General features: G+C 42.5%; 1 protein-coding gene across 5 annotated transcripts in view; it reads right to left on the bottom strand.

Moving 5' to 3' along the window:
* Nucleotides 1-24,557, bottom strand: part of LOC113418237 (transforming growth factor beta receptor type 3-like) — a 32,301-nt gene extending 7,744 nt beyond the window's left edge. The window contains exons 1-13 of one of the 5 annotated variants that reach the window (XM_026677020.2): nt 24,095-24,310; nt 22,287-22,398; nt 14,528-14,700; nt 13,071-13,187; nt 11,353-11,521; nt 10,623-10,782; nt 10,081-10,222; nt 9,152-9,341; nt 7,088-7,329; nt 5,314-5,454; nt 3,873-4,190; nt 3,271-3,400; nt 2,591-2,662 (exon numbers count right to left, since the gene is read on the bottom strand). In XM_026677020.2, coding sequence (XP_026532805.2) covers nt 2,591-2,662; nt 3,271-3,400; nt 3,873-4,190; nt 5,314-5,454; nt 7,088-7,329; nt 9,152-9,341; nt 10,081-10,222; nt 10,623-10,782; nt 11,353-11,521; nt 13,071-13,187; nt 14,528-14,700; nt 22,287-22,398; nt 24,095-24,235 — 2,107 coding nt within the window. In that variant the 5' untranslated portion in view covers nt 24,236-24,310. Of the gene's footprint in view, nt 1-2,590; nt 2,663-3,270; nt 3,401-3,872; nt 4,191-5,313; nt 5,455-7,087; nt 7,330-9,151; nt 9,342-10,080; nt 10,238-10,622; nt 10,783-11,352; nt 11,522-13,070; nt 13,188-14,527; nt 14,701-22,286; nt 22,399-24,094 lie in introns of all 5 variants that reach the window. The other 4 variants (XM_087955560.1, XM_087955562.1, XM_087955561.1 and 1 more) reach the window with 4 other exon arrangements.
* Nucleotides 24,558-24,618: the final 61 nt, after the last annotated feature.

Below are 24,618 nucleotides of genomic sequence, written 5' to 3' on the forward strand. Positions count from 1 at the left end.
AAGTCCCAAAAATTAAAGATTGTAAGAAAAGGAAACCCTAAAATCAAGATTCCATTCATTTTAGTTCATTTCTTGAAACAAAGAGGAAGATTGTTCTAAATCTTGCAGAAGAATCATCTTATTTCAAACTCATTAGATCAAAGTTGGGCAGATTTCAGAGTTGGAGCTATGTTACTTTGGGATACCTGGCAAATAATGCATATACTTTGAATTAAAGAATTATAAGCCAGCTAATATTTTCCAGTATGATAATTAAGTGTATACAAAACCCATTTGTATATGTTCCGGAGAACTTTGGAATATCTGGTTCTTTCTCTGCATACAGACATTTTGGAATGGCAACAAAACCAGGCTGTGTGTGCAATTCAATCCAGTGAAATCGCTACTTTTATTAACAGGCTATTTACAAATTAAATAGGTGTCTTAAGTTGTTTGGAACTGCCAGAAGTGTTGTTTATAGTGAATTTATATTTCAGAATTCTCTTTATTTTACTGTTGCTCCTGTTATTTTTGCAGTTCTGCTTTTTCTTAAATATTATGAGCCCTGGTGGCAGAGTGGTTAGAATGGAATATTGCAAGCTAATTCTGCCCACAGCCAGGAGTTTGATCCTGACTGGCTCAAGGTTGACTCAGCCTTCCATCTTTCTGAGGTTGGTAAAATGACCCAGATTGGTGGGGTCAATTTGCTGACTCTGAAAACAGCTGACGTGTTCTGTAAAGCACTATGGAGCAGTATCAATCTATTGCTATTGTATATTCTTCACTGTTTATCTCTAAGCTCTTCCTTTCATTTTCTCCCTCATTAATAGATCTAACTTTGTTTATATTTATTTCCTTCCTCCTTGAGAGAGTTTTTTTTAACTTTCAGATAACTAAACAGGTTTTAAACAATTCTCTTCTTCCTTCCTGTCCTGGGTAACTCATTGTAACATTAAAGAGGACTTATAGATAACATTATAGAGACAAAGAGTTTTCAGCTGCTTTATCTTCTGTTATTCTCTGCTCTCTTCTTTCCTTCTCTCTGGGATCTTATGATCATAACTCACCTCGCCCCCACTGTCTTTTCCCCTGGAATCCCAACCATCAAATATTTCTTCAGAAGTCTTTGAAGTGTCCTTTGAACTCCATTGTCATCTAGGTGTGTTATAACTTCTCCTGTGATGGACAGTGCTTCCATGTTCTTGTCAATTTTTGTCTTTCACCTCTCCCCCAAACGACAGCTAAATTTCTAATAGCAATGTCTTTTAGACTCTATGTCCCTGCTTATGTGTGTGATTCATGCAACTGGGGTCAACATGACAAGAACAAATTGGATAACCTTGGACATTCTGTCACGGGAGATACCTAGAGAGTGATCGGGAGGAGATTCAGTACAGTCTGTTCCTGAATCAGTAAGTTTTGCACATCCCTAATGACAAGTAACTGGAATCATATTGTTAAACAAGTGGAAGCTTTCTTTCTTTTCTTTTTTCTTTTGCACTATTCTGGAAATAGAGCCAGATGTATATGCCTTGAAGAAGTAGAAAAACATTGTAGGAGGAGTCATTGATCTGGCCATATTTGAGCCTTTCATGATACTGATGTGCCGCCACCCCTCCTCTCCTTGCTTCTTTTGCTATATTCACAAGACATTTGCCTTCACTTTGTGTCCAACTCATATCTGGGGCTGCTTAAGGTCATCCTTAGATGTTCTGATATTAAAGCAGTGTTTTGTCCTGTAAGCAGCAAAAACACCATGACAGTCATGGGTACAGTCTCATGTATTTGGTTGACCATCTTATTGATAGGTCTATCAGGTGAACCACAGGAAGGCAGGATCAGTCTGGTGTCTTTTTTTCTTTTTTATTAATTCTTAATCCTCAGTTCAGAGACCTGAATCTGCCTGAATTGGACTTGCTCAGCAGTGATGGGGAACTACAAGATGAAATATGTGAGAGAAATTGTTCTCTTTCTCTACGGCTTCACAGCACAGCCCCTAACCATGCATGGTACAATAGCAGAGCAAACAACAGCTACAAGTCTGTTGTAAGTCTAACATGCTGAGTTGTGTTAGAATTAGCTTGCATAAGTGACTTTCTACAACTGTCTGTAGTTTGCTTGATCTAAGCCTGAGGATTGGCTAGGAAAACCAGCAGATAAAACAGCCCCTCATCCCAATCACCCTGCTTGGGTGATCTCCACTCTGGGAGAGGCAACAAATGGAAGAGAAGGAAGCTCTGGCACATAGTTAAACCTGTAGTGTAGCCATTTGTCAAAATAATTGCCAGTTGTGATAGTACTGTGATTGGCAAATGCTTTTCCTGTCAGCTGGTGACACTGAGAAAGTGCGAGAAGGGTGGTCTTCTTTGTGTGGGAAATGACATTGTCCTCTGGGCTTCAAGCCATGGTTAGATGCAATGGGGAACAGCAATGGGAACAGCAAGGCTTATCTGCTGTTATCACAGATGGGAGTAGAGCATTTTAACTGAGCTATGGAAAAAGCCCTGGGACCTCTTCTAGAAGAGGAGACTGCATTCAGATTCAGACCTGACTCTATTCTCCGTATCCCAGGAAACATGCTTAAAGAAATAAGACCTCAGCACATACTCACTCAGAACTTGCTGTGCCTTATGCAACTTTCTGGCATCCTTTGCTTTTCCTTGTCGGTTAGCCAAGGAATTATCTATGGCAAAGAATGTAAGAGTCAAGGAGGGAGAGGCTGACAAAAACATAATCTGGAAATGGCTTCCATAAAACAACTGCATATTTTTGAGTTACATTGGCCCACCCAATCACTGCTATGTAATAAAATAGACAACTAGTAAGTAATAGGCAAAAAATGTTGCCCATAACAAGAGGTGAGAAGATGCACAAAAAAGTGTCATATATCCCTGGATTTTCATTCATATCCTGGAAAGGGACTGCACCAGAGGTGGTATTCAGCAGGTTCTGACCAGTTCCGGAGAAACCAGTAGGAGAAATTTTGAGTAGTTTGGAGAACCGGTGGTTACCTTCCCCCAGGAGTGGGGAGGAAATGGAGATTTTGCAGTATTCTTCCCCTGGAGTGGGATGGGAATGGAGATTTTACAGTTTTCTTCCCCTGCCACGCCCACCAAGCCACGCCCACCAAGCCATGCCACGCCCACCAAGCCACACCCACAGAACCGGTAGTAAAAACATTTGAATCCCACCACTAGACTGACTGCACAGACTGTCTTGCCCAAATGCAGGCACTGAAATCTCTTCGGAGCGAGGGATACCATTCTCCAAAGCCAACGGCCAAGCGCCTACCTGGCTCCAGACTAGGAGAAGCAGGTCTGAGTGGAGTTTCCATGGTCACCATGATGGGCTTTGTGATGGTACGCTGGAAGTCCCCACTGGCTGGCTCTTCTCTCCTGCAGGCTTTGTTCCCAAACTGGCACTGAAACAAAAATCTGTCTCAGAGAGTTTTTCCTTTGCGAGGGGAAGAAGTCTGAACCAAATACCACTATCTTTTCCAATAAGATCATGCATCTAATTTCCCAAATAAGTCACATTAAGCAATTCTGTGCAGAAACTCATCTGAGATAAATTAAGAAGCTTCCCTTTTGCCTGGTCCCCAGGTCCCCAGGTTCCCAGTTCTTTAGCACTGCTTTTCCACCCTTTGGACAAAACACACGCCGTAGCTCAGTGATTGAGCACCTGATTTGTGTACAAAAACTCCCAAGAAAGGTGGAAGAAACATGGGTGTCTGATACCCTGTCTATCCAAATGGTCAACCCAAAGCTTGACGAGTAGTCTGACCTAAGACATCTTATGTCAGGACGGCACCAGAGGCAGAAAGTGAGCCTTTGCACAGAGCTGCTGGACAACTGTTAAAAGCCCATTTCCCTGCTCTAAAAGGCTATAGAGACCTTGGGGATTGAACCGCTAGTTTTGCCAGAGTCCTGAGGTTCCCTGCTGCAGAGCATCAGGCGGCAATGCAAGAAATGAATGGAGTCATTGGAGCGAGGCTGGAGTACAAAACTCAGGCGTTGGCGATGGTGGTATCTTGGGCGCGATGTCTGGTCCTGAACTGCCTGTTGAGGTGCTAACAGGTTGACATGGGAATCAGCTGCACAGCCATGCTGGATAAGCAGGTGTGAAGATATCACTGAAGAATCCGAAGAGGCAGAGATGAAGCATTGTTGGATGGTGAAGCCAAGACAGAAGTGAAATGTGACCAAAGATGCCTAGAGGACAAAAAGAAAACCCAAACACCCCACCACAGAATTAGCAAATCCAAATGCTTGATCTGGAATGGAGTAAGGAACAGAGGAAGCATCATGGGGGGGTCTACCTGCGGGGGCTGGAGCCCAAATATATTCAACCATACGGATTTTTCTTGATGGTTATCATAAACATGGATGTAGTTGTTTTCAGAGGTGGTATTCAGCAGGTTCTGACCAGTTCTGGAGAACCAGTAGTGGAACTTTTGAGTAGTTCAGTGAACTGGCAAATACTACCTCTGACTGGCCCCACCCCCATCCATTCTCTGCCTTCCGAGTCCCAGTTGACTGGCTGAACCTTCTTTTGTTGCCCTGCACAGGAGAATGAAGCTGGAAAGCAGGTTAGTAGGGTGGGGAGGGAATGGGGATTTTACAGTATCCTTTCCCTGGAGTGGGGTGGGAATGGAGATGTTACATTATGCCACGCCTACCAAGCCACGCCATGCCCACCAAGCCAAGCTATGCCCTCCAAGCTGCGCCACACCCACCAAGCCACACCCACAGAACCGGTAATAAAAACATTTAAATCCCACCGCTGGTCCTAAAAAAACTCTCCCAAAAATGCTCCCTGGCCAACTAACAGTTTGTACTATTTCCTTGTAAAAACTGGGCAGTCTCAACAACCATGTTTGGCAAAATGAAGGCCCATTTACTGAAGGCTTTCCAATAGGGGATACCCAACCTGAAAACTCACTTCCTCTTCCATAACTGCTACCAGAAAGAAAAACAATATTCACTCAATTGACCAATCCTTGAAGGAGCCTAGAAGTAGTGTCTAATTAACATAGTCTTTGAGTTCTTCTTTCCTGAGTTTTGGGGGAAAGAGTCAAACATTCCAAAACTGACATCCTCTAGATATGTAGGATTTTGAAACCCATCATCTCAAGTAGTATTTAAACTGGTACTTTAAAAGAAGTAAGCAGACTTTGGCCTAGTTAAGGTGAGAGATGCCGGGACTGCTGGCCACAACCCCTGAAATAAGACAACTTGGAAATGTAAAGTGGCCTTGCACTATTTAAGGGACATGAAATTTGAATTTTTGCACCAAAAGTCAATATTTTTTTTTCAAACTGAATATCAGTATTACTTCCACAAAGACCCGGCTGTTGGCAGAGACGATACAGAATCCTGGTTGCTTGACAAAAGCCTCAGAGCTGGACACTTCTAGGCTGAGCAGGACATGGTGAAAAGGATGGTGTGGTAACTTTTTGCCTTCTGAGGAAAATGCCTGGGTTGAAGTAGAAAAGACAAGGGAAACATAAGGAAAAAAAGAGGCTTATATTTGGCACAAGAGTTGAATTTTAAGAATCAGAGACCAACTGCATCATTTTTGCCCACATAAAGTCTGAATGTCAACATGCTTTATTTTTTTCTAAATCTCAGATAAGTAGTACACTGAAGCCCCAGTCTGTTTGCTATCAGTTTGTGCCATTGGTATACCAACAGTCAGGGTAAGCCATAGCTCTTCAGGAAAGACCAATGACGTTTGAAAGGGAAAGGAAATGCTGTAACTTTTTCCAAAGCAAGTTCAGCAGTGGACTACTAGCAGTATCTCCCTCCCTCCCTCCCTCCTTTCCTTTCCTTTCTCAGGTGAATTTGATTTTAAAAATCTGCCGGTTTCCCATTCTAACCCAAGTAACAGGGATACAGTAGATACAAAAAAAAAGGAAGATGCCTATTGGTGGAGTCAGTGGAGAAGGCTCATACGAAAGGTCTTTCTCAAGAGCGTCCTATGACTGATTGGCACTTGTTTGCCTGGCCCAGAGGGATAAAGCATCAGGGGTGGACAGCAATCAGGCACTCTGGAAACTGTTATTGAGACAAAACACTTGGCCAGTATTGTTGTCAAAACTAAAGGACAAATTGAAATTGTTACAGCAATTTCTTGTCATCTCCAGCTGGATTCAGCGGTGGAGGTAAGCAGCATGGAAGAGCCCTAGGACTGATTGTATCTGATGCTGTGTATGTTGCACTAATGAAAACATAACTCATCAGTGAAACGCTGCTTCCAAATGGTAGAATTCTGGGGTGGAGAAGGCATTTGGTTCAATTCCTCCATTTTCAACAGTGGCCCGGAACCATTTGGCCACTAGGGACCAGTTCTGGGGAGAGGTGTTTTCCCGCAGCCCAGAGGGGGCGTGGTTCCCATGCTGCCTGCATCCTGCAGATCGGGCTCCACCTTGTTTGTGCAGCCCGGTTTCTGGCATGCTGTGGCCCGGTGCTGGTCCATGGGGATCTCTGATTTAAAAAGACTCTTGGGTGACAAACCTGGGAGAAACCTTGGCTCTCGTATTCTACTTGTTTATTTATTAAATTTGTTTGCTGCTCATCTGGCTGCAAGGCTTACAACATATAAAAGCAATACAACTGTAAAAAAATAATGTATGAGGGTGGGGGAGATGGGGTCTTCTACTGGTCCGTCAACCACCTCCATATACTTAACTGCTATTGTCAAGCAGGGCAAGAAGTATTGTTGGAACAGAAAATCACCAAGCATGCAAGCTAAGGCTTAAAAGATTTCATGTGAAGTGTTCTTTAGCAATCAGACCAGAAATTTATTGCAGTGTGCGCTAAGATTACTTCTTTGTGCCTGGTTGTGTAGTAGCTTTGTTTCAGCAAAGACCTGGCACTTTCTCATAAAGTAGCTGTTTACTCATTCTATTCAGCCATTCCTTCCAACAAAGGTTCAGCTGGCCAGTTGCATCACTCTTTGAAATAGCTTCCTGTGTTCATGCCATCTCTTACAAATGGTGTTCTTGGTGGCAGGTGAAGGTCTGCCCATTCACCCTTCCACATGAAATCTTATTCTAGGAAACCTGTTCTCTCTCCAAGCCTGGAACCATCTCAGCCAGTTTACTTACTTCCTTTATATCCTTCTTTTCAGGCATGAGGTTCTGGATCCCATAGCATAAATCAGATCCAACTTTGTCTGTTTCAGGGGCAGGCAAGGTAGCGAGAACAGAACCGCCCTCTTCCTTCTGCTTCGCTTCCCAGCCTACGGTGACAGTCTCTGGAAAGTGCTGTCTCCCGACTCCAAGTTTGGAGGGAGACAAGAACATAGGCCCAAAGAGTTCATGATTATCTGGAGGACCAGGAATGGCCTCTGCAAAGAGAGAAGGGTGGGAGGCAAAACCCACGTGAGATAAGAGTACAAACAGACAGCAGCTTCTTGTTAGTAGGTGAACTCTTTCCTGTATTACTGAAGTCATAGTGGTTTGAGTTTCAGTATAATATGATTCTCTCCTCTATAGATTCAGTAGGCTCAGTGGAACAAAGAGGTGGAATCATCTCTCCGTACAGTAAAATCAGGTGGTCATTAAGTTGTGTGTCATGAGTGTCACGAAATATTTTATACACTCAGCAAAATATGTAGAAGCATATTCAGGAGTGAGCTGTCTATACATAGTGCCAGGACAATTATGTTAATATAAATATGTCATGTTAATCTCGCTGCACCCTCACTGCAGTATGTAATTTATCTGCAAACTCTTATCTGGCATACCATCAGCGCCCTCTATAGACCATGGCTCCAATATCATTAACTTGAAGAGTAACTAACCCCCCCCCTCTTTCTTTTTTAATCTAAACTAAGTACAGTACTGATGAGTTTACTAGACAATCTGCATTAGAAAATGAATTTTAATCACAATTGTTCCAGACAGCAATCTTTTTTTCCATCAAATAGTTACCTGGCTTCAAATCCACCAAAATATGAGAAACCTGACTTGGGCTTCTTTCACAAATTTGTAATACAGTATATTGGTTGCCCTTTGAACATTGGAAAAGTAAATATAAAATTGCAAAGTTAGAGAACAACCCTCCTCTCATTAAAGCTCTCTGAATAGCTGGCCAACCTAGGATTGGTCAGAAGGTTCATCCATATAATTTTTTTTACAAATTGTTAAATTATTATTTTAGATATTAATAGATTAGGGCTGCAGAAAAAACAATTACTACCAACCTGCCTTCAATCGAGGATCTGTATACTGCACGAGACAAAAAGAGGGCTGTGAAAATATTTACAGACCCCTCACATCCCGGACATAAACTGTTTCAACTCCTTCCCTCAAAACAACGCTATAGAGCACTGCACACCAGAACAACTAGACACAAGAACAGTTTTTCTCTGAATGCCATCACTCTGCTAAACAAATAATTCCCTCAACACTGTCCAACTATTTACAAAGTCTTCATTACTATTACTATTAATCTTCTCACCACCCCTTATCATCCATCCCCTCCCGCTTGTGACTGTATGACTGTAACATGTCGCTTGTATCCTAATGATATTTTTTGACTGTTTCCTAGTATGAGTTGATTGCTTATTGTACCCTATGATTATTATTAAGTGTTGTACCTTATGATTCTTGACTCTTGACGAATGTATCTTTTCTTTTATGTACACTGAGAGCATTTGCACCAAGACAAATTCCTTGTGTGTCCAGTCACACTTGGCCAATAAAGAATTATATTCTATTCTAATATCAAATAAAATCTGAGCCATGTGATCACATGCTCATTGACAATCAAGCTGATACATAGCTTTAAAATATTCTTTAACAAGTAAGTTCTCTGCCTTGAGTTGTAAAAGGCAGGGAAAAGATCAAATAATAATTTCCATCATTTCACACAAATTACAGTGGGCTTCAACCTCAGTCTCCTTGGTCTTAGTTTAATCCCAGACAGTGCTAGTAAGGGGTGTAATTTGCTGTGCCACACTCCTTAGTAGCACTGATGACAGTTTGGGTAATGAAACTTCTGCAAGAAAACAAGCAAGGTCAGAGAGCACTAAGGACTCCGCATTCACAGAATAGTTTGGAAACATACCACCAAGGATTCCCCTCTCATTACAATCCTGAGATGTTCCCCTTTGTTGGTCTTTGGCGAATACTTTTTCCACCTCAGCCCTTTTAACAACTACCTACCATTCAGTCCAACAATCAGAAGAAACCTGTTCACCCGCTCGGCTTCGGTGTAAGAGGTGAATGCTGGTAGCTTCTGCTCTGCTGCATATTGCAAAGGATCTCTAGCATTAGCCAGCTCAGGAGATGTCTGCTGAATCACAGTGAGAGGCTGCTTCTTTTCTGGGTTGCTGACGGTGACTTGGTGTGAAGCCTGGAATGAAAACAGTCCAGGTGGATACGTTTAGGGCAGGGGGTCAAACCCGATTTCATTGAGGGCCACATCAGGGTTGTGTATGACCTCAGTGTGTGTGTGTGTGTGTGTAGGTGTGTGTGTATGGCCGGATGAGCATGGCTAGCTCAATGGCACTTTTGTCAGGGGCACCTAAGACTCAGGCAGGGCTGGGGGGAATTCATTGTCTCCAGCAGAGGAAAGTGAGACCAGGGAGAGGGCCAAACCCTTGTCCTCCAGAGGAGCCTTGCGGTCCCTCTTCTGCAGCTCTCGCTGGCAGAGGGCTTGCAGCCTGTCCTTTGCTGTTTGCAACCCTACAGGCTGGATCCAGCCCGTGGACCTTGAGTTTGACACCCCTGATTTAGAGCATTGAAGTCAAGAGCAACAGCCAACTCAAAGGGGAGACAGGCCAGGGAATCAAACAGTACTGTAGTGCTTAGGTAGTGCTCCTAGGTAGAAAAGCAACCCCTCCCTTTCAGCAATAAGGAATAACTTTACCAAACACGGAGTGACATCCAGCCAAGGAAGTAGCGTTTGATGCCAGGGAGATCAATGGTACAGACTAGCAAAAAGGTGGGCGAAGCTGCCTAATTCTGCAAATAATTGTAGTTACATTTGCAGATGAGAAGATAAATAATGTGAGATATCTACCCATAGCATTTTTGGCTGGAAAGAGAGCACCAGGAAGCCTAAAGTGTGCCATAGCAGATCCTGCCCATACCAGTATATGCAGCTGTCCAGTGAAACAGTGGACACGAACCATCCATTGGGCAGTTCCTTCACTCTTCAGGATCAAGAGGAGCCCCTGGCGTAGAGATCTTCCAACCGCATGAAGCTCCACAGTCAGATGGGCCAGCCTGGACCTAGAAGAGAGCAGACTGCCACCTCCACCTTTAATATCAGACCATCAAGCTAAAAATTATGGAATCAGGTCTGTGCTTCCAACGAATGGCTAAGATTCCTTGAATATCACATACACGCGCACACACGGTTTCCACAACATAACATCCAAAATGAATTACATCTGCAAGCCAGTTCCCAATGTTTGTGATTTTTATTTCAACCTTAGGTACTTCGAGATAAGCCATTTTGATGCAATTTATCATAGCCCCTCCCCCTTTTCCATTCCCCACCCAACTCCAGAGAACAAGCTTTGCCAGCTTTCCATAATAGTCCAGCCTCTTCTAAATATAAATGGCATTGCTGTGTTATTTCCAACCACCCATCTATGTTAGACCTTCTGGGCAAGGTTTGAGTGCATACCTGGGGGCAACACCTTTGGAAAGGATAATGTGAACTTCAAGATCTTGAGGAGGGTCAGGATTCTGGCAAATTCTCAGGGGCTGCAGCTGGCGTTCAGAGGCAAAGTGCTTGGGCGTTAGGAAATTCCTATGCAATTTGCAAATTGCCTGGGCAGTCCCACCTATTGAGGGAGGAAGGCAAGAAGAGAATTAAGACTGTATATAATCTCCCTCACTAAGGAAGAAAACCCTTTGGCTGTTTCTGTTAATTTAACATCAAAGACCCTTTCAGTGCAACTCCACTCGTTTGGTTGGCAACGGGTTTTCACTTGACATTGTTGAATTCACGTGGCCCCTGTTCTTTATTTCATTGACATTCAACCTCTATGCCTGATAGGATACACCTAAAAATGAACCAAATTGTAACCTGTAAATTTTTAGCATAATTATACATTTAATAATAACTTAATTTAATAATAAATTGTTCATTTAACACAATTATGGGTTCATACTTGCATCTGATTCAGGTTAGAAGCCTGGTTTTCCTCCTTCCTGAAGCCCTTTGGTCTAAACTCAAAGCTCCTTTCTACCTCCTACTCCGTACACACACACAACATGCTCGCACCCATTTCACTGCTACTCTATCACACTGCCAAACCCCACAGCTTTTACCGCCTGCATTAATACATCCCACCCTCCCATAGAAAGAGCATGTAATTCTGAAGCCATCTCTGCTTCAGGGTGGCCCATACCAGACCCCAGGCGTGTGTAGATTGTATTGACTCCACGATACTCAGCAAATGAAGTGACCCCTCCATGTTTCCTACGTGCCCACTTAAGCAGGCCTCTTGCAGAATCTGGAAAGTCGGTCTCGGCAGATGCCACCGGCTGAGAGGCTGAGAGGCTGGAGCCCAGAGAGACCTGGAGACAAGGGAAAGATAACGGGAAAGAAGCTTGACCTTAAATTACTTTGATTTTTTACTTTGATTTTTTCTCATTTTTACTTTAATCTGGGAGACAGTGACAAGAGCTACACCTCAGCCTTACAGGCCCACTCAAACCTACGGTTACTAGCAGGTGTGGGTTCTCTGCCTGGTTGCTGGGTGGGCGTGGCCATGGTGGGCATGGCCTAGTCAGCCTCTGCACAATGGTGGGCGGGGCTTTTTGCCCTCTCCAGGCTTTCCTCAAGCCTCTGGGGGGGGGGGGCGAAAACAGCCTCCTCGGGCTCTGGAGGCTCTTTGGAAGCTGAAACAGGCCTGTTTCTGGCCTTCCCAAACTTCAGGGAGGCCCGTTTTTCACCCTCCCGAGCCTCCACGTCACCCTGCATTTACCTGCATCCAAAATGGCCACGCGGGGACTCCTGAGAGGGGCGGGGTGGAGTAGGCGGGGCCAGCCAGGGGTGGGATAGTAGATATCTGAACTGGCAAAGGAGGGTACAGACAATTGGAAAGGACAAATGGGGGCAAAAGGGGGCACACCCTTTAGTTTTTTTGACATCTGTGACAAAAGTTACAGTGAAAAGCTGCAACAAAACAACAACAACAACAACAACAACAACAAAGAAAAGAAAAGAAAAGAAAAGAAAGTACCCAGATCTACAGGTATTTGGAATTACTTTTTCCAGCATCAGAAAGACTTCTGATTTTTCAGTCACAGGAATGTGCTAAAGCAGGAGGGTCAAGAAGTATTTCGGAGATCAGTCATGTCCAGCCTGCAGCCAACATGCCCCTTGTGGCCCTGAACATCTAGTGATATGACCCCACAAGATCACAATAACAAATATCAAAAAATAAAGTTTGTTATTTATACGCATTAACCAGTGGTGGGATTCAATTTTTTTTTTACTACTGGTTCTGTGGGCGTGGCTTGGTGGGCATGGCAGGGGAAGGAGACTGTAAAATCTGCAGTCAGAGGTGGCATTTGTCGGTTCTCTGAACTACTCAAAATTTCTGCTACCTGTTCTCCAGAACTGGTCAGAACCTGCTGAATACCACCTCTGGCATTAACTATTTTATATGCAGCCCAAGACAATTCCTTTTCACTTAATGTGGCCCAGGCAAACGAAAAGGTTGGAGATGCTTGTTGTAGATATTCAAAAAGCTGGACAATGTTTGAATTTAAGGCTCTGCCTGCCTGCCAGATGGAAGATAGGGGGACAGCTCCTACTTTTGCCACATGTCTGAAAATCCTATTGAAACCTCACTAACCCAATTCTCCCATATATATGGTGGAACAATAATAATTTATTATACAAGAAGATCCTGAGCTCAAACAAACATAGATGATCGTTGATTTTAGGATTAATTAAAGCACTATTTAAAATGTATTTGTTACCCATCTATCCTTTAGGCTAAGATTTAGTTCATCATCTTTATTTGCTCAGGGAAAAGCTGCTTCCTCCTCAGAGGTTCCAAATGTAATATTCTCCACCTTTGTCCTGTAGAACATTCTGCCCAAGTTCTGTTCTCACCTGGAAGGTCCAATTTTTCCCAGGAGAAGAAGACAACATCCATTGCACCGGCTGCTGGGAATGCAATACAAAGATAGGGGCTCCACTCAGAAGATTTGGAGCCAACATAAGAGTTACCTGAAAGAGGGTCAAACAGATCAAATCTCTTCACTACAGATCTTCATTTTAGATTATGTTCTGTGTATCTTTATAAAATGGTTCTTGGAATACCTTCATCTGATAAACTTAAATTTATCTCCAATGTTAGCAGAAATGGAGCAAGATCTACAGAGATAGCCTAGAATTCTTGAGGATGTCTGAAGTATGACAAATATGATTAAATTAGTTTAATAGCTTGCCTTGAGGAACAGTACCCAGCCAAGAAATCTGGATGCCCTTACCCTGGTAGATTTTTGTAGAGCTCTAAAGACCTGGCTTTTCCTCCAGATATTTGGGGCTGTCAGTTAAGCGAGTTTTGCAGTGATATCCTTTTCTTTCTACAGTTACTGTTTAACCAGGACATAATTAGTTGATACTGTTATGATTGTTTTAATCTTGATATGCTGCCCAGAATCACAGCTGTGAAATGGGAGGGGCATATAAATTATTTAAACAAACAAGCAAACTAAATTCCAACCTGATCCATATTTGATGAGGCCTTCCTTTTTTTAAATTTCTTCATATCATTGTAAGCATGTATACGCTACCAAACCATTTTAACTGTTAGGGTCGCCCTTCAAAAGTTTTATTGCTTACATTACCACTTGATGAGAGTAGAGGAATTCCTTTTCCAGACTTGCAGGACTGTAATTGGGCATTTATTGTGCTTTCTATTTTGTTGGAATTCAGTTCCTATAGATTGATTGATTTGTTTATCAAATTTTAGGTACCACCCATCTTACTCTCAGAGGTGTAACTCTGGGAAGTGTGCAGTTTAAAAGCATAAGAGTATTAAAACCTTATAAAAATGCAATGCATGGGTAAAAGGAGCCAGGTGGAAACATAATTAAAATCATTTAAAAGTTAAAAGACAGGTGGAAGGCCTTAAGGCACCAACCAGCCCTAGAGTTTTGTGTGCTGCTCCGCAAGAGCCATGCAAGTTGTCAGACTCTTTTGAAAGGCCAGGAGAGAGGGGGACCACCACTCCTCTGGGGAGGGGAGGGAGGATGTTCTGAGGGCAGGGGCAACAGCAGAGAAGGCCCCGCCAACTGACCCCACCCACTGAAATCTTTAACCAAGGGGGCCACAGCATAGCTTCCCTGTCTGACTGGGTGAGAATGGCTGATGTGATGGGCATAAGGCAATTCCTCAGGTCACCTGGCCCCCTGACATGTAGGGCTTAGATCCGAGTTCTTATTAGATTCCACACCAGAAGATTTTGTGGGAACTCACACTCCTCCCAATCTAAGCCAGTTTCAAGGTGGGGGCTGTGTCAGAGACAGCCATACCATGCAGAGCATTAGCCAGTGTTAATGTACCTGGGCGTTGGCAGGCCCTCCCTTGCGCAGGCTGATGATGTGCACTTCTTGGCCCGTGGAGGAGAGTCCCCGGCTGGTGCATCCTTTGCCTTTTCGCAAGACCTCCCGAAAGCCCAGGATAGGATGGGAGGTGGAGGCAGACTCAGGCAGACAAGTGAGATGGTGCCAGGCAACTGCAGAGCAAAATAGAGATTGTGCCTCTGGTGCCAAAGCTGCCTTCACTCTGTTTCTCCTCATTCCCAGACACAGAATCTATGCCAAAGCAGTCAGGAGTTTGAACTTAGAAATTTGTTTACTTCTTTATGACATCTATTCCATGCTGCCATGTGAAGAATATGAAAACATCTGACAATGAAGGAGAGCAGAGGGCAAGAAAAGCAAGGAATGGAGCAAACACTGGGCAGAAAGGGGGCAGGGCTCACGGGTTCTCTTTCAATTGCTCAAGTGCTGTTGCTGTTCTCTGAGGATTCAGCTACTAGATCATGCAAGTCAACCTGTATTTTCTCCCCTACCCGCTCCAGGGGGTTCTGCTAATTATATCCAGTTCCAACTATTCAGTTAATTATACCCAGACCAGATCTGTGATGAAGGGCTTCAAGCAAACTGGTATCCCTTTTCTCTGCTTCTCTTTCCTAATGGATCTTGAACATCAGATATATTTGGGGTGGGAATGCCTCTGGGTTTCTCTCAAACACCTCCCCTATTTTGCCTTCTGTAATTATGTATAATTTTATTTTTAAATTCCAAACTTTTTCTTGGAAAGAAAGAGAATTTAAACAAAATATTATATTTTTCTGCTGCTAACAATTTGGAAGCAGACTTAATCATTGAACTTGGTACATCCCAACTTATTGGCTCTATGGCTTTTCCCAGCCAAATGGAAAAAAAAACACATATCATTGATGCTGTGCCAATAGAGCAGTAACTAAGGTTTGAAATTGCTAGAGTGATGTCTGGATGATGTAGGGGTGTGCAGCACTTCAGAGCGGATACAGAAATATTTTGGAACAAGTATTGCATTGCACTCCTTTGTGCCTCCTTAAAGCAACTGTGTCTTTTCCTGGGCTTGAGTATATAATCATGTGAAACTTTCAGCACGTTTGTTTAGACTTTCACAGCCAGCATCTGTTGAGTAGTGTTGGGCTTCAGGGCTTAGTGACTGTGTCTAGACAGATTTCCTGATGTTTCCCCAGCAACTGTGGCTGGCATCATTAGAAGGACCTTGAAACCCAACACTGGACAAATTTTCAGCAAGTTTATACTGTTTATACAATATGTTTTCAGTCTATTTATACAGTTCTGGAAAATGTGAGGAAAATTACTTTTGCTGCCCTTTAGATCAGTGATCCCCAACCTTTTTTATGCCGCGGCCCGGTACCGGCATTAGCCGGGCGCCGCGGCCCGGTACCGGCATCAGCTGGGCGCCACCATCTTTTTTTGATGAAAAAGTGCTTCCGGTGAGCTTTTCCTTGGGGACCCCTGCTTTAGATCACAGCCTCCTCTATCAGTCCCTCTCTCTGAAGTTCAAAGATGTCTTGTGGACCATCATCCAAGGGTGGGTTTTCATGAGGCAGCCTTTGGCTCATCTCCAACTCATGACCAAGGCCACTTAATTTAGTATCTGTGACATTGATGGAAAATTTCCAACATATGCTTTCCTCTGTGCGTGATTTCTGCAGCTTTAGCATGATTGCAGTGATGACCCAGTTAGAGACTGGAAACTACCCAGCATCTATTGGCCATTTTAATCCGCTACATCCACATCTATGCTTTCCAATCTTTTGCTTACAAAAGGTAAAAGAAGGGAACTCCCATCACACAATACAGTAATGCCTTATTTCTACAATTGTTCTGCCAGCCAATTACATTTGGGCAAAGTGGGTGTAATCGGGATCCCCTCACTCAAAAGTTGTCCTCTTGTGGCACTTCCCCTGTGCCATTGCAGTGGAAGAGTCTTAAGACCAGACCTGATTAGGATGTCAGTGAAGTCTCCATTTTTTAAACTATTCTGGTTTAATACTTATTTTTAATTATTAGTTTTGGCGGTTATGCTTGGTTGTTATGTTTTTATCTGTTTCAATTATATATTTTGATGATGTGATCCACCCAGAGTCTTTTGGAGTGAGCAGCTGTAATAAATCTTACTCCCCTTCTCCTTTTTTCCTTTTTTCCTTCTCATTCTCCTTCATTATTCCATCAGAAGAATTACTATTACTAATTCCACATTCAAATATGGCGTAATATAAACTGTCCTGTACCTGCTCCCTTTTTCAAAGTGACACCAGCTTTTGATGTCTATTCTGGTAATGAGAGTGGTGGAGAGGACAAGTTACTAATGTGAGGGCTGGATAGCAGGAGTAGTGGAAATTTCACCTTCTAGCCCCCTTATTGACAATCCCCTATTAGGTGTTTTTAGAAAAGCGAAGAAATGGTCAGCGAGAGAGACAGAGAATATTGTGGTTGAGTGGGAGGGAGTTTTCCAGTAAAGCAGGAATCACAGCATGCCAGGTTTGAAAAGGGCCTTGAAGATAATCCACAGCTGCAGAGGCCTGACAGATGGCCAGCCACGCAGCCTCTCTTGAAATATCTCTTCTGCTCCCCTACTCCACCTCCACAAGTTAGATGCAATCTCTAGGTTAATAGAGACTCTGCTCCCCAGAACATATCGGATTCTGGGAGGTGGCTTAAGCACGTCTTAAGAGCAAAGTATTAAATCCATTCTTCACTTTCCTCAGGTTTGTCCCAGTTGATACTGTAAAAACCACCCCACTTGCTGGCTTCACAGATGTGCTCTGCCTCATTGCCTGGAGGAAAGTGCATTAAAGAAGCTGCCTGGGGAAGCCCCTGACTTCTAGGAGCCCACCTTCTCTTCAAGAATTACTCCTGAAGCCTTAGATTGCGTCCCGCTGCTGGAGTCACTGGCAATTCATGTCAATGTTGTAGGACACCCTCCAGCAGGAAATGTAATCTACAGCCCTCCAGCTGCATTGCTTCCCACAGCCTTAAAATACAGCCTCCCACGCAGGGGTAGGATTCTACCGGTTTGGACCGGTTTGGCCGAACTGGTAGCTCCGAAGATCACTTGGGAGGGAACCAGTTCGTTCCGGTGATCAGCTGCTGGGCCCACCCACCTGCCTCAGCTCCATACTGACCCTTATTTCTTGCTTTTGATGCTCAGCTGCATCACACGGCACAGCGGATTGCTGCACGTCAGCTGTTCAAGAGACAGGGAGAGTGCAGGAGTGCAGGAGGAGGTCAGTAGGAAAGCCTCTGCGTGCGCGCAAAGTGCGCATTTGCCACACACGCGCACAAAGCATGCATGCACATGCAAAGCACACCCACCAAGCCATGCCCACCGAATCGGCGGTAAACCATTTTTAATCCCACCACTGATCCAGACTTCTTGTAAACTTGTGTTAATGTTACAAAAACAGAAAATTATTAAACCAGCACAATGCGGTCATTTATATGTACTATTTCATATTTTGGGGGAGACCAAGTGCAAAAGACACCTCCAGTATATATTTATTTTTAAAATGGATATGCCACCCCTCAGGACAAAGTTTCTAGCGAAGCTTGCAAGTGCTAAAATTGTGATTTAGAACCGCATTCAAAATACCTAACATAAAAGCAGTAAAAGAGCAGAAAGGTAATAATTATTTTGCAATTTAAATTAAATTAATGTAATATTTAATAAAATAAACATTAAGATATTAAAAGGCCTTTTTTTAATACTGGAAAAGGACATTCCTATCACTGAGCAAAGAATGGAATTTAAGGAAGGGTCCCCAGAACATTTACCCTTTAAACCCACAGTCCATATTTGGCTAATCTGAGAGCCCAAGAAGGAGAAGGAGACGCAGAGGCCTTCCATTGGCATTAGCTTAAAAAACTAAGTGAAAATTACCAGAGGAGAACCTGCATCTGCAATGTGTCATGTGTCTTTTTTTGCCTGAAAGCAGCCTGGCATATATTTTCAGTAATCTATTATAGGAAAGTTTGAAGAACAAGTCAAAGGATTAGAACAATGAGTGGCTACACTTCAGCTGAGGAGAAAACACCACTCCTTTAAAAGGAACCTAAACAATAGAAAGCATTGGGCTGGTTGCTAAAAGTACCCGTACCTCCCAAGATATCCAAAAGAGTGAACTCAGGGATATTGTAGAGAGCATCTAGGTCCATGATGGCGAACCTATGGCACGCGTGCCACAGGTGGCACGCAGAGCCATTTGTGCTGGCAGGTGTACTGCAGGCAAACTTACCTCACTGCGCATGTTAATTTTCAGCCCGTTTGAGGCCTTTTTCTGCCCCACAAAGGCTTGAGGAAGGCTTCTGCAGGCTTCTACAAGCTTTGTAGGCTGAAGTCTAGCCCCGTTTCATCACTTCTGGTATTTTCGGAAAAACAGGAAGTGACCAAATGGATTTCAGCCTACAAAGCTTGTAGAAGCTTGCAGAAGCCTTCTTCAAGCTTTTGGGAGGCCGAAAAAAGCCTCAAACCGGCCGAAAATCAGCTGTGAGGTGCGGTGCAGGAAAGGGGGCGGCAGTTGGATGGGTGGGATTACGCGCGCATGCGTAGGAGATGTGTGTGGGGGGGTGCACATTGCCTTCTGGGTGCTGGCATGCGAGCGCGAGCATGCACAATTTTTGGCACAGGAGCCCAAAAAGGTTAGCCACCACTGATCTAGGTTAAAATAAGCGGAGGAATTAATGCGTGCAGTGTTACTTTTGGAGCCCACTTTCACCTGCCCAGATAAAAATAAAAGATGGATGTTGCTTTCTAAAAGCAAACTCCAAATCTATCAAAGAGGCATGAGGTATAGTGATAGAAGACTTCAATTACCCTAACAAAATTGTAGGAGACAAAAACATGTCAATTGTTTTCAGGAAACCCCTAACATTTATCTCTGATGTTTCTCTATCAGGAAAAGGAACAAGAAGACCCACTATTTTAATCATCTCTATTGATTAAGTTCAAATTAAAGTAGTGGATCTTCTTATTAATTTGAACTTATGTAATCAGTAGAGAAGAAGCAACTAAGGAAATGTAAGTAAGAGGAATTTTAAAGAACAATACTAACAAAATCTTAAATTCTTGATTTTAGAAATCCATTTTATTTGTTAGATTTATATACTAATTAAAGCTGAATATTGATGAAACACAGTTGCAAAGTATTCCAAAGAGCACAATGTTTCTGTACAGAAAAAGCTTAGGGAAAAGTGAAAACAGAAGTGTCAATAACAATAAAAAGAAGGTAGAAAACAGTCACCATTTTAAAAATGCAGTTAGTACTTGTCAGTACATTTGTGTCACTACACAAGTAGCCAGGAAGGGTTAAAATGGTGGGGGGGAAAATCCTTAGCTGAGTTGAGATTGGCAGAGGATGCTATGAACAAGAAGACTCCTTCAAGTTCATTCAGAATAAAACATTCAAGGGAAAAACTGCCTATTACCAATTGCAAAATGACCAAATGTTAATAACTAAGAAAAGGCAGAAATGTACACTTTTGTTTTAGGTTTTTTTTCCCTCACAAGAGGGTGTGTGTAGTTAGGCAATTGTGGCGTTGCTGAATTGTGAAGCTTGAAAATGCTACAAACATGCTCAGGTAATAATGGCTTATTTTGAATGCAGTTCCATTACAGGACTAGATAAATTACATCTTAGGATACTGAAAAAAATGTGGTGACAATCTGGGCACTTTTTTTTCTATTGAGAAATCTTGTAGCATTGATGAAGAGCCAAATGATTGGAGAAGATCAAATACTGTTCCTCTGAAAAGAAAACAATTAACTTGACATGGGCTCCCAAATACAATGGGCTCCCAAATACAATGATCAGAATTCAGCAGGAATCTGTCAAAAAGTCTTAATAAACTGTCTCACTTTTTAAAGATTCTCTTTTATTAATCTTGAATAGTTTTTTAAAAAAAATTAGGTAGTTTTCTTAACAGATTGTGAGAACTATATCATGATTTCAGCAAAGATAGCTCAAAAATCATACCCCAAATGCTCATCAATGATTCTTCATCAAATTGTAGAGGTTCTAAATAAGTTCTGGGCCTTGTATCTTCCATATTTTATCAATACTTTGGTAGAGAAAATTTCAATTAAATTTTCAGATCAAGTGTAGACAACACTTCAGAAGACAAAAATAATGAATAAATAAATAAAAATTCAAAATTATCTTGATAAGCTAGAGAAATTGACTGAAAATAATGGAATTAAATTTAGCAGGGACATAGGCAAGTTCTTCATTTATTAAACAGACATCGAATGCACAAGCATAGGATGAGAGATATCGGATTTGGTATCAAGTGCTTGTAAAGAGAGATGAGCACTTGATTGCAAACTGAATTTGAGTCAATGGCTTCCAAAAACAGAAGCGTACTTTTAGGTATGAGAAGTAGAGAAGTAGAGTTTCCAAATCAAGGGAGTAACAACTCCATATCATTCTTCATTGATCAGATCTCATCTTTAGTATTGTGTTTGGTTTTGAGCATGAGACTTTAAGAAGGATTTAGAAAAGTAGATGTCACAACATTGTAAAAATTGTATTTGTGTTATTTTGTTGTTGTGTTGTTCTATATCTGTGTTGTTTTTAACTGTGTAAAATTCAATACAAATTTTTTTTTAAAGAAAAATTAATATAGGTTCAGAGTAAAGCCATGCAGATGGTCACTAAATTGGAAATGAAGTCCCATAAAGAATGACTGAAAGTTCTGAGAATGTTTGCTTTAAGAAGAAGAGACTAAGACTGGCATTTGGCAATCTTCTTCAGGGACAGAAGAATAAGACCCAGAGATAATCTGTAATGCTCTGGTGGTCAGAACATGAAGTAATTAATATAATTTTCAAGTAGGTGGATACTTAATAGTGAAAGCAGTTCAAAAGTGAAATCTTTTACCCAAACAAATGGTAGTCTCTGTCCAGTTGGTGTGTTTAAGCAGAAACCAGGCAGCCATTTGTTGGGGATAATTTGGATTTCTGCCCTTAGATGCTTGATGTCCCAATATCTCTTTCAACCCTATCTTAAAGAGTTGGAAGGGAATACTTGAGAAAAAAAACTCCCTCAACTATTGTGGCCCCAGATTGAACACGAATACACCTTGAATAGATATTTGGCAGCATAACCACACCCTCCCAATTTCAGTTCACACTGTTATTAGCTTAAATTGTACCGGCTGAAATTTTAAGAATAAAACTCCCATATATACTTTACTGAAGAAATTATGGCAAACTAATATGTAATATTTTGATTATGCATGCAAACATAAAAAATGCTTCAGTGTTCTGTACTTAAGAGTTTGAAAGATTTTATGTCTCCTGCATGCCTAGTTGCTAGTACACGGTCCATTTAGTTTTTCATAACTGTGGTCAGAAATAGTTTGAGCTTTCAAGCTGCTCAAGTGAGACAAAAATAACATGATAGACATCATTGGGAAAAGAAGAATTGCATTGAATTGAAAACTTTGGCCAAGTGTGGTCAGACACACTAGAAATTTGTCTCTGGTGCAGAAGCTCTCATTGTACATGCAAAATAACAGAATAATGATGATCATCATAATAATACCGATAATAGATGAGAGTAAAGAGGATAATAAGAAGCATAAATAATACTACAGCCATACTAGATTGGTAAATACATGGGATATTACACTCCCCACCTCTACTCCTCTGTTGGACAGAGTGCATCAGCCCTAACAAATCACTCATTGTAGATTAAAAATTGGGACAGCTGAATTTTAGCAACCTCATTTTTACCTGTTCCAGAGCAAGTCCAAAGGACAAACAATAAGCACCATCTCCATCGACAAATGATGTGTTGGTAACTGCCACACATCATTGGTACTTGTAGATTTTTACTAGTCACAACCTATGTATGAAAACAAAATCAAAGAAAGCATGAGGGAAGAAGGAAAATATGATTCATAACCTCCAAGCTGTTTCAAATTCCTAGACAGTTTAATTTCACATTCAGATTTGAAGATAAGACACTAAGCACTTACCTTTCTACTTCTTTTCTCTCTACCTGAAGTACAAACATATAAATGACTAAAAACACACACCACCAAGAGCTCTTCGTACAGAGCCTCTACTCCTCTTACCAGCCTGTTGCATGCAGGATACCTATAAATGAAGCGCATCTTTTCATCGTGTGCATCCGGCATATTTATTGATCTCTGGACCTTAAATCCTGGCCAAGGCCTTGGCTAGCTCAATTACCAGGATTAGCTTGCAGACGTTTCCCCCGCTGGCCTTGATCTTCTTTTGTAGCCATATCAACACGCCTCTGCTCCACTGTCCCCATGGAGGGGAGGGCTATATAACCCATTTTCACCACCACCACCACCTGGATAAAGTCTGCAATATTTTTCAGCCTACCTTTAGTTTCCAGGATGCATGAAAAAGCTCTACCACTAAATAAGGGGCCAATGCCAGGCATTATGGGAGAAAATGAAACATTAGCCCCAAAGTTAAACATCCTCACTCTGGCCCCCAATGATCCAATCTTTCTTAGGTCTCTCTAGGGGTTGAGTTCAGAATATACTACCCAAAATTGTCCTTCAAACTTCAGTCTAAATAGTCTCAAATGGAAGTCATTTACAGGGTATGCCTTGACTCAAAATTTACAGTTTAGTAACCCTACAATAGCACTGAAAAAAAGTGACTTGTGACCATTTTTCACACTTGTGACCATTGCAACATCCTCATGTCATGTGATCAAAATTCAGATGCTTGGCAACTGACTCGTGACTGTTGCGGTGTCCCTGGGTCATGTGATCACTTTTTGCAACCTTCCATTGAGCAAAGTCAACGGGGAAGCCGGATCTACTTAACAACCGAGTTACTAACTTAACCGCTGCAGTGGTTCACTTAACGTCTGTGGCAAGAAAGGTTGTAAAATGGGGCAAAATTCACTTAACTGTCTGACTTACCAACATAAATTTTGGGCTCATTTGTGGTCATAAGTCAAGGACTACCTGTAGTTCTTAACCTTCACTCTCCTCCATAGACGAGGATGTAGCCACACCAAACCTGAATGTACTGAGTGTCTTACTAAAGATGAAATAGATTCTATGCTCACTTAGGCTTTTAGGGTTGTGTACAAGAAATGTGCATTTGGATTACACTTCTCCATAAAGCATCCCACAAATCATTAACTCTTTTGAGGTGAAGAAGCTGGCTTCTTTCAATAGTTCACTGGTCCATTTAATCTTTATTATCCCCTCCAGCTGGTTTCCCAGTGGCCCTTCTTGAGCATGTGCTTGCAAGGGCTCAAGATCTTAGGGGACATATCGCATGTCCCAAATGTGCCCCCACCTTCTCTCCCACCTGTGGTCAAAATCTTTCTCCTTTGGACTCTTATTTCCTCCAAGGTCATTCACTTATCACTCCCACCTTTCAAAGCTGCTTTGGAAGCAAAGCAGAAGACGGACTGCTGTGCTTTGGAGTGAACTTGCGTCAAGATTGCATGATTGGGGATAGCAGGAGAAAAGGGAGGCGCTACGCTCTTCAGCTGGCCAAGCAAGTAGGACCCTGGAGAGACCCAGCCAAAAAAAGACTCTTACCTTCCTCAGCAGAGCGGCCTCAGTGCCCCCTTGGAGCCAGGCACTGTTTAGGAAAGCTGAAGAAGCAAATGCCACCTGAACTGAAGAGGAGGAAAGAAGAGGTGGGAGGGTGCCATCTGCTTCAGGAGATGCAGAAATCATGGGCAAGTCTGTGCCTCTTGTCCCCAGGCCGGCATGATTTAACAATCATGAAAATTAAGTGGTCAATGGAAAGTTAAAAATAACTGTAGGGCTCTGGGAGGGTCAAATTACAAGTGAGGAGGGGAGGGTGCATGGAGAGTGTGGCAGTTGTTGATTTGTAAAGGAATTCGGCGGTGGAGGAAAAGTGCTCCCAAGACAAGGAGTGGGCACTGCCACCCGAAGCATCCACGTTCCCGTTTCCTTCTCTCCCTCTTTATCCCTCTTTGCATTGGTTTCTCCATTCGGAGGCAGGGCACGAGTGGTGGCTGAGAGGTACTAAATCAGCAAGCTTCCCCTGATGATGCCTCACAAAATAAGGAGCATAAAAGCTAAGCTCCAAGTGG

The sequence above is a fragment of the Notechis scutatus genome, chromosome 2, assembly GCF_049901735.1.
Source record: "Notechis scutatus isolate UNSWTSFEM ecotype Mainland chromosome 2, rNotScu1.2, whole genome shotgun sequence".
Lineage (NCBI taxonomy): Eukaryota > Metazoa > Chordata > Lepidosauria > Squamata > Elapidae > Notechis > Notechis scutatus.